Below are 10,647 nucleotides of genomic sequence, written 5' to 3'. Positions count from 1 at the left end.
TTTTTACGTCCCTACTCTCGTGTTTACGATGATGTTTGCGTAATGTTATTGTTGTGGTCATCGATTGCTCCGTTTGATATAATCTGAGATACCGTACATTATCAAAACTTGTTTTGCCAGTTCTTAAATTTGAGTCGAAGACTATTGGAATATTGGGTATCGACAATGGCAGATGAACAGCAACAGTTTTTTCTTAAATGGAACGATTTCCAATCTAATATGGTATCGTCGTTTAAACATCTACGAGATGAAAAAAGTTTCACGGATGTGACGTTAGCTTGTGACGGTCAAACCTGTAAAGCACACAAGATGGTTTTATCTGCTTGTAGTCCATATTTTAAAACGTTGTTAGAGGTAAGTTACCATTTTATAATGACTTAAGCGTAGTTTCTAAGTAACTGTAAATAATAAGTTATTACTTTTTGTTTTCAGGAAAATCCGTCCAAACATCCCATTATAATTCTAAAAGATGTCGCATACAGTCATCTTCAAGCGATATTGGAGTTCATGTATGCGGGAGAAGTAAACGTTTCGCAAGATCAATTGCCTGCATTTCTTAAAACCGCCGACCGGCTTAAAGTCAAAGGACTCGCAGAAGCACCTGGTGCCATCAAGAGAGAGGGTTAAAGTTTCGCTCATAGTTATGGTAAGATCGTACAATGAATTTTATTGGTGGGAACGGTATTTTGTTTACGTCGTTACACATCCTCCAATCCTGTGTTTCCCTTTCCAGGATTTTGGGAAGCATGCGGACTGAAAAAAAGAGTGTAATAATGTAAAGTGATTGCGTAAAGACATATACCATACTTGATAAAAGAAAGAAAAAAAAAAAAAAAAAAGAAAAAAAAGAATACACTGCGTGTGCACAACTCAGTGTCCTCTGGTTCATGACTTGGATCAACACACGGCGACAATGTAAATTAATGCCTTTTTCTTAATCTCAGTTAATGTTAATGTTGTATTGAATGTATGTATACAAATATGGTAGAGACGAAATGTTGATGTTTGTCTTGAACCTGTTGCGCCATAATGTGGTAGCGACAACATTGATTATTTTTTTAAAAACAAAGTGCTGCAAAAAAGAAAAACTAACTTAGTGGGTCACCATAGTTTACAATATACGGGACAGTTTTGTGGATCAAATGAGAAAATGTTAAAAGACATCTTTACAGCTGCTGTTTAAAAAAAAGTAAAAAAAAATGGATCTACTGACTCACTATACTTTCCTATCGGTGGTTCCACGGTAGATCTGTTCATGAGGTATTGAAATTTCTCGAGTCTGTACCACACACTGGTTAAACGCAATCTTTTTATTGTTTTCCTTATTACGAATGATAGAGCAATACTTTGTTGTAATATAACGCGAAAGGAAGAAAAAAAAAAAAATATATATATATATATATATATATATATATATATATATATATATATATATATATATATATATATATATATATATATATATATATTCAATAAATAAAATTTTATGACATCGTAGTTATAAGCCGATGTGTTAATAATTACAGGAAAGTTTTGCCCACGCATTTGTTGGTATTGACTTGTATGAAATTCAGGTCGTATCGTGAATAGATCTGCGACACCCCGATAATCCCGTAAAAGAATGTTAAATCAAGTTTACTGGAAGTTGTAACATGCGTGTCGTGTATTGCTCTCTTTCATTATCTGCAATATGTTTGGTTCAGGTGTATTCACAGAATTATTTCTGAAAACTATTAAGGATAGATGAAGATTGTTCATATAAAAAGTTGAAATCAAGAGGAACTTTCGCGTGAACAAATTTGTGATATACTCGATAGTTGAAAGGGATAGTTGCCGTGTATATACTCAAGCGAACATAGTGTACGTGGGTTGATAAATCGTGTCGTTTCTCACCGATGAATATCTCGCAATCGGAACGAAAGCAATTATCTCGCACATTTTGAAATTCAACCGGTACCCAGTTACCTCTTCTAGTGATCGTGATTTTTTACTTAACCAAATACTGCCAGTATTTGTACCGGCGTATTCACAATATTACCGATAGACCAAATTTATTTATGATAATAATATATTAAGGGTTGAATGTCTTAAATCGAGGGAAGGTTATTGTAATATAAGCGAAGCAAATTTTTGTAAAGTCGGAGCGCACAGTTCCTTTCCCCTCCCGATGGATCAGGATAATCAGAGAGGTTTAAAGAAAAAAAAGAAAAAGTCAGGAAACATTATCGAGTCAAGAGCATACATGCATTACCATGCGTTGCAAGGATAAGCTATCGTATAGTTTACGATACGAATCACAAGTGTCCAAGAGCTTTTGCTATTTTGATTTCGATGCATACATTTTTACGTCTCTCGCAAGCTTACGAATCGCGTTGTCTTTCGCTTTTATATTTTTTCTTTCTCATTTCTAAGCACATTCGATTCAATTAATTCTTGACTCTTTTTATTTTTTTCTCTTCTAGCTCTTTTTGATAATCAAAAAAGAAAAAAAAAAGTTTCTTTCTCCGAAGAGCAATACGAATTTTCAAAATACGTTTGATGCGATTTTAAAACTCGTATATAATTGAGCACGAGTACTTTCTACGACACCGAATGTCACAATTTAGGATTACACGCGTGGTATCCTATATACTTGGAGCATGTTTGAAATAGGAACCGTATGCGAACGAATTTTCGTAGCAGTCTTTTTTTTTCGTTTATCATTGCGTCGGATGTTCTTGTGAACGTTTGCCACGATTGTATGATTATTTGAGAGTAAATGGTCGACGTTCGAGTGAAATATTCGCCTCGACTATGTTAACGATTATCGCAACTAAGAACGACACAAGTGTATGAAATGGGACCAGCCGCAACGAACGTCACGATGTAAAGGTATATAGTAATCGGAATTGACTTTGTCCAGTATTCGTTAATGGCCGCGTTGTACATTCTTTTCGACGAAGCATGTTCGATCGTGTATAAATATATATCATTCTTTTGCTCGTTTACTGTTACAAGCGAAACGTATAAAGTTTTCACAGTCATCCGATGGCAAGTCGTACTCGAAAAGGAATAGAGAAAATGGAAATACGAATAAACAAAGAAGGAAAAAGAAAAATAACGAGCCGTGTCTGTTCACAGTATTTAAGACAGCCTTTAACATTAAGATGGTTGGGTTCAGTTCCTACAATGACACGTTTATCGGGCATTTGGTGGTTAAAATGCGAATCGTACCGTGTGTGAATTTGCTAAAGAGCGTCAAGTTGACCTGTGTACACTTTTAGAGTAGAAGATGTTATATGAGTGATGATTCGAGATAAGTTCGCAACTTGTTGATAAGCCTTCCTCCATACTCTCTACCGATTACGTTTCATGTACACACGTGCGTGCGTGCACACACGAACACACACACACACACGTACACAGATACGTACGCATACCCACAAAAAACAAACAGATGCGTTTTAAGGAGCTTCTGTAAGTTTTTCTACTCTCCCCTTTATCCGGACCTTCTTTTGAGAACGACCGATTTGCGATCTATTGATTTGCCGATGCTATTTACCGACGAATCTCTCATTACTTTTATACTCCTACTTTTTGTCTCGTGAAATTCTCTATTTCTCTACGTTCACCTTTTTAATGATAATATTCACTTCTCTATTATTTTTTTTTTTGCTACTTATAAAGTGACTCGATGATGATTATGATTACAATATGACGATGTTGATATATGAAAATAAATTGTGTAAATATATCATTTTCGTAAAACTGTTGCTCTTCCCTTATGCCTTCTGACATCGAACAGGAATTGAAACGAAAGAACACCATTGTTTCATTAGCGATAAGAATAAAAAACGAGCTAGCACACAACAACCGAAGCAACAGGACGTATCCGACCCAACGATTGCACGAGGAGCGTCGGTTCCACAACTTCTGCTATCTACTCTATCGCGCACAAAACCTTCATCAAATACCATCATCCATTTATTGAACCATCACATCGCATTAAGAAGAAAACACGACATAGACCGCGAAGGAAATCTCCGACACGTGACATTTATCTTGCCACTCTGAGGCTGCCATTTTCATCTCCCCCTCGACGCTAAAGTTCACTTTAAGATGATGTCCTAAGGAGAACCCGCTGAGCTATGGAAGCGAAATGGATCGAATTGATAAAGGAACACGTGCAAGAGGAAAAAGAAAGCCCCGGGGAATCTGGGGGTTGGGAGTTCGAGCAGAGCGATGCCGCTACCGAAGAGGGGGATGATGGCTCGTACGCTTCAACCCCTCAGTAACGCGGCAGTCTCAGTCGAGGAACCATCCTTCCTCGATATCTTCGTTACTAATCGTGTTTTCTATTATCCCTCGTGTCATCACCCTTCGATAAAATTTATATCCGACGTTTGTCTGTCGTGGAATCATTCGTATCGAGGAGGAATCGCCAAAAGTTGATGGATAATGTGGAACGAAACAGTTTGACGACGCTTCTCGCACGGTCGAGATCAACAGGTAAACTGATTCCACTGGTGAGTCTCTAGTCAGTCTCATGTGTTTATTCATATAACAGAGAAAGAATTGAAAACGGAAGGTGACTAACGATTTTGCGACTATCCTAGTATTTATAAAATTATGTATATAAAACAACTAGATGAAAGCAACTTGTAGAACTTGCGAAGTCCGTCTCTCAGTTACAAAATATACATACAGATATATACATATATAGTTACAACTGTCCAGTTGCTGGTAAATCTCGTTCAGTAACAAACGTGTGACCTACACGACACGCCATTCATTGATTTTGCATAGCTACGAAAAAAAAGAAAAAAAAAAAGAAAAATTGAAAATACACTTTACGATCGAAGGTATTTAAAGCGCATAATACACAATAAATCTTTAAACTTACTTGGTGCTGGATAATGGAACACAGGATACCTTGGTGTAAAAGGATCGTTCGCACCGTACACATAATTAGATTCATCGTGATCCATGATGTTCTCAGCGCCTGACATACACTCCTCGTAGGTCGGTGGTGCTATATGGAAAGGAGGCAAGTAACGAGCATGTCAAATTTTAATTTCCTACCGTTATTTCGAAAAACACGGATCGATCAAATTGCTAATCGTTATTAATATGTTTGCTTACGTATGTCCCAGTTAGGTGACGCGATACTGGTGTGTTTTGGGGGATGAACAACGATAGACTCGGAATGAACGCTTAGTCGAGGAAGATCGCCGACTGGCTTGTCTGTCGGAGGGTACGGAGCAGTGGCCCCTATTGGCATTGGCATTGGCATTGGTATCATCGCGGATCCTGTCGTGTCTGAACCCGAACAGGTAGGTATAGGGTTCGTGGCCATGGGTGGCGCGGAAGGTGGACAGTAGATTGGTACCGTTCCTATTAGAAGAGGGTAGCTCCTCTCGACTTTATAGTGCCTGATTTTACGAATAAATAAAACTTTTTAAAGCTTGTAGAAATTTATGTTTAATCTGTTATTAATAAATTTTTTCAGGGTTTTGGAATTCTCGGCAACAACTGTTGCTATATATCGTGCAATGGCTATTGTTTTTTTATCTTTCTAATTTTATCTTTCTACCGCGATTGCGCGACTGTCTGATAGTATCCGATAACGTTAATTATTACTTACGTTCCGGAAACGTGAGTGGTGACTACTAGTTCGTATTCTAGGTCTATTATACTACAATATTCCAAATGAGACGGCGGTATAGGAGGTACAGAAAACTCCAGCATGCTGCATCCGTTGGTCGAGAACGGACCCGAATCTCTCGTAGACTTTATCTCGGACCTCTCAGTTTTCTCGTTCGTGGATGGCGCTCCAGCACGAAATTTAAGTTTCTTAAAGGCGACAAAGGGCAACGATTAGCTCTCGACGAATCGATATCGAAATTACTGTGGAAAATGGTGCTCACTCGCATCAATTTCGTGCTGATACCCGTTATTTCCACACTGCTCGAGGTGTTTCTATACTGGACAGCGACGAATATCGACTGTCCTGGAACGTATCCAGTGGCTGGGACTCTGATGTGCAAGTTCATCTTTCCCTCATCGATACAGCAGAAGCAGCAGAAACTTTGCATCACGTCGTCATCGATACCGCACTGTTAGCAGAAGAGAACGGATGATTCGCGTGAGTTTTTCAGCAAAAGTGGCCCGCGCGCGGAATACTTGAGTCACGGTTGGCTACGGTTCTCTTACGCATTGGTATCGATGCTCGTTCAGGTTCAAAGAGGAGACCACGGTGAATGCAACCTTGCACTCGTGATTGAATGCCCATGGTCTATCGATCGTGGCTTTCACTACGTATCTTACGTGCCCGTACTTGTGCTCGAAACTAGACGGTATGTTATAGGGTAGTTGGAACGTGAACGGGTACCTTTGCAATCCAACGGGGATTTCGATCTGTGAGGTAACTGGAATATCATAAAGCAAATGTTGGATCGATTCTATTGGCTATCCACTGTTTGAAGTACTCCGGTTCAAATCACTCTGTACTTTGGAGGTTTATTACTCACAACTGTTCGAACCGAGCACGTAGTGCTTCTGATGGAAGTATTCCTCGAAGTTGCTGTAAGTTTCGTAACGTCTACTACTTCGTCCATGGATGTCGTTCTCGGTTATGTACTCGGACCAACTCACGCGAGCCTCCCCCTTAGTGCTGATGGATAGCCCTAGGGATCGATGATCGATAAATCGATTGGACATCGAATAAATTCACCTTCGAGTCTCTCCTCTTTATCTCGAGAGTCGATAATCATTCGGGGATCTTATCAAATTGTATATTTTTCAATAACGTTTCTGAACGTATTATACAAACGCTTGGGTGGTCATCGATTAAATTCAATTCCAACGATTCCAGCAAATGATTACGTCGTCTCGTAGGCAACAACGTGCGACGATTTTTAATGTTAATGAACCGACCGCGCCAAGGAGTGCGTATGCCGATCGCGTAACCGATTGCGAGTTTCTCGCGGTCTTTAACCAGCGACGATTAATCACGGATCGGTAGTAATCCCTGTTTCGTAACGGCTTTGAAAATAATTGGATACCTGCAGGAAAATTTTCAGAATCGTTGCAAAGCTTATACAACTGTGCGATAGCTGGTAATTATCGTCGCGCAGAGAGTAACAATAGGCGAGTCCTTGTCGCGTATCTATAAATAAATGTATACAAATCTGTATACAAAGCACTTATCACAGACACACTACAATATAAGGAAATGATCATCAGAAGAGACACGACTCCCTTGGACTGCAATTTACACCAGCGTCGATTACTTTGCTATTACCTAGCGTCGAAACATTCCGTAGTACACTTTGAATATAACGACTCATCGAGGATATCTTATCTGTCGACTTGTTTAGAAAAAAAAAAGAAAAAACCAAAGAAAAAGAGAAGCAAGCCGGCGAGAGAAAGTGAAGAAAGTCAAAGGCCGCGCTGCAGACCAGACGCAGTAGAATCAGCCGCGTCTGACCGTCGAGTGTTCTTCCACTCATCGAAATCGAAGACAATCACCATCCATCGTACCACTCTGAACTCGAGAACTCGTCGCACGTGATTCGATAGTCGATAACTCACCTCTGAAGCGTTTCACTTTCGTAACGTCCACCAGGATATTTCCACTGACGGTTTCGCCAGGCATGTACGTGGCATTCGGCCGTTCGAATTCTATACGGAACGTCCTCAACGACGGCATGGCGTTGTACGAGTAGCGCGCAGTACTTACTGATGTTTCGGCTGCGTCGAATACTTCTTATCGAGTGACAATTCGTCACCAGACGACCCTCGAAAAGAGTGGGAGCTCGAGCAAGTCCGCAGAGGGCACTTTCCGAATTCTTCGGATCCCGCTGTCAGGCTGAATGGCAGCCTCTCCGTCGCGTTTGTACTGACGTTGACGATCGAATGAATCATTGCACGGAGGATCAATAGATAAGAGATCGTACAGTCGACTGTTATCGAGGCAAATTTCTGATAGCATACAGTTTGTCGAATGACGAAAACCAAATGGTGTAATCGGTCAATCTTTCATTTTCATAGAACTGTACTTAATTATACAATTTTTTTTACAGAGAAAGCGTTATCTTTCTTTTTTTATTTTGGTACATCCGAGTATACGCTAACTCTCTTTTCCGTTTGCAGGCAAACGAACGAGTAGCCTCGAGGGGCGACAATCGATATTTTAAGGACGCTTGGTCCGCTTTCAACCCCTGTGGACAACTTGTAAGAATTCATTTGCTTCCTTCGGCGCTCCCCATCGAACTGGTGAATAACGATGACATTTCATGCTATCCTACTTTAAATCACACACGTGTAAAACCTCTCCGCTGAAATCTGAACACGCTTACCACCCCTGAATCCAATACGCAACGCGCAGTATCGCTCTTTTCGCTATTTTCTATTGTCATTGTATATCGTCGAAGCAATCGATCAATCAATTTCATTTCATGTATGGTCGTTTAAATAATTAATACCGGTTCCAATGCACGGTACCGAAATTAACGAGGCATAATTATGTCGGAAGTGGGTTCGCACGAAACCCGGTGAATCGTCTCGCAAACTGTTTACCATTGTAACTTCCTAAATCGAAAGGGGTAGAAAATTAAACGCGTACACGTGCAATACCTTTTGCGAGGGACCGCGAATCACGTCCGACTGCCCTTCGAAAGCAATTTTCCCGTTTCGCAGTCCCTGTGTCGCGGTCACCGTTTACCTGTTGGACGCGTTTGTCGAACTTCGGACCGCAAACTCCGGACATGGTACGCGAGCAGTCGCCGCGCAAATTCAAGCGCAATCCCGATGAACGTTTAGACAGCGTGTCGTCCGGAACCATCGATTACCCGCCCCCTCCGAAGGGCCCCACCATCGAGCTGGTAACCGTGTCTGCGGTTTTACACGAGAATCCAATTTCCCCTGGGCGAGCCGACCTGCCTTTGCATCCTTCTAGCTTCTCTTGCGATGGAATTCCACCGTGCACGGGATTCGAGAAAACTCCGCTTCGAAAACCGGATAATCCGTCGGTTTATAGCCGCCGGAGATTTTTCGAATCACTCTTCACTCGGACACGACTGTTTATCGCGTTTTATTTTTAAGTAATTTGCGGTTCTGTACGAGGACGGATCGTACTATCGATCGACACATGTATATTTGCAGGTGTATTACATTCTCGGTTGTTTCGTTCTCGCGTGTTCAACGCCAGCGAACACCTGTCGAGCACCTTAACAAAGGTGTATCGAACTCTCTGGAAATTTCATAACCGTATGTCTTCGACCCGCGCAAAGTGAACGAAGCGTCGTCGTGTATTTACCCTATCGATTACATAAGTACATCGCGTCCACCCCTGTGCACCCTGTTACGCAAACAGCCTTCGTCAAATACGATTATCCATTCATCGAACCACGGCTACATTAAGGAAACACGGCTTAAAAACGATCGACCGCGAAGAAGATTCCCGACACGTGACATCCACCCCAGGCCACCACCTCCGTGGTCGTAGTTTTCGTTTCCGTTTCAATGTCGAACTCTGTTCTTTCAGACGATGACCCGTGGAAAAGCCGGCCGAGGCTGAAGAGCGAAATGGATCGAATTGATAAAGAGGCACGTGCGAGAGGAGAAAGAAAGCCCCGGGGACGCTGGGGGTGGGAGGTCGAGCAGAGCGAAGTCGCTGGCGGGGGTGGCGATGGTGGCCCGTACGCTCCAACCCCTCAGTAACGCGGCAGCCTCGCTCGAGAAGGCAGCTCGACGGCTTTACGTGGTCGTTCCTCGACGTTTACCTCGCGAATCGTGTTCTCCATCGTTTGCCTGGTATCGTTGTGTTTCGACGGAGGCTGTGCGGGACGTTCGACTCTGATGGAATCGTTCCAGATGAGGAGCCGTTGGGAATCGACGGTGAAGATGGAACGAAGCAGCGCGATGACGCTTCTCGCACGGTTCAGATCAACAGGTTAATTCTTGACGGCAAACCGAGTTCACTGGTGAGTCCATGGCCCGTCAAACGTTTGTTTGTTGATCGAGGGACCGTTGAAGGGTTGTGGGAATCGCTATGCGAGTCATTAAAAATCGCAGAACGCGTTCCGTGGGAAACGACGTGCCGTGTGCTGGATTTTTGTTACACGATCATTACTGACCATTTCTCATACGTCAACCCTTTAACTGGAATAACAGATTGCACGAATAAAGAGTGTTCGCGTGATTCAGATATTCCTTTCAATCCGCGTCAATAGCTCGCATTGGCTTCGTGTTCCGTTATCGTATCTGTAGAGATAGTTTATCAAAAACCGCGGAGTACATCTGTATCGATTTCGAGCGGTTCGGGAATTAATTCCGAGAGATAAACGAGAAACCGAGCCGAAGCGTGTTTACGCGGAAAGATCGCAATAGCATTTATTATATTCGCGTCAATTTCGTATTTACGCTGCGGTTTTACCCTCTCTAACCTCTCTCCGTGGTATCTTCAATGCCTCGTTCCGTGCGACGCAAGCACGAAGATTACGGTGCAGTCGAAGAGAAATAAAATTGCTGCGTGTTCTTCCGTTTATACGCTTACCCCGGCAAGTCGATCCTGTTTCAGACGAGGCGCAGTTCCGATCGTCGGGTCGGCACGCATCGACGAGAGAATTGTTCGTGGTGTTTGGAGAGGTCTGTTTGATCGGGCGA

At 42.2% G+C, this 10,647-nt stretch overlaps 2 protein-coding genes across 2 annotated transcripts; one reads left to right on the top strand and one right to left on the bottom strand.

Moving 5' to 3' along the window:
• The first annotated feature begins 120 nt into the window (after positions 1–120).
• On the top strand, positions 121–1,368 carry Lolal (longitudinals lacking protein-like). The gene is made up of 3 exons (XM_076910008.1): positions 121–354; positions 433–646; positions 734–1,368. The coding sequence occupies exons 1-2, from the start codon at positions 166–168 to the stop codon at positions 625–627; spliced, it is 384 nt and encodes a 127-aa protein (XP_076766123.1). The 5' UTR covers positions 121–165; the 3' UTR covers positions 628–646; positions 734–1,368.
• Positions 1,369–4,829: 3,461 nt separating this feature from the next.
• On the bottom strand, positions 4,830–7,746 carry LOC143433307 (arrestin domain-containing protein 17). Its single transcript, XM_076910605.1, has 7 exons — positions 7,573–7,746; positions 6,510–6,665; positions 6,193–6,407; positions 5,907–6,095; positions 5,624–5,832; positions 5,122–5,411; positions 4,830–5,011 (listed from the first exon to the last, which is right to left on the bottom strand). Exons 1-7 carry the CDS (start codon positions 7,688–7,690, stop codon positions 4,830–4,832), a joined length of 1,359 nt encoding a protein of 452 aa, XP_076766720.1. The 5' UTR covers positions 7,691–7,746.
• Between the last annotated feature and the right edge of the window lie 2,901 nt (positions 7,747–10,647).

The sequence above is a fragment of the Xylocopa sonorina genome, chromosome 2 (genome assembly GCF_050948175.1).
Source record: "Xylocopa sonorina isolate GNS202 chromosome 2, iyXylSono1_principal, whole genome shotgun sequence".
In the NCBI taxonomy this organism is placed as follows: Eukaryota; Metazoa; Arthropoda; class Insecta; order Hymenoptera; family Apidae; genus Xylocopa; species Xylocopa sonorina.
Note: the sequence above shows the minus strand (reverse complement) of the source record. Positions and strands in the feature narration are given on the sequence as shown.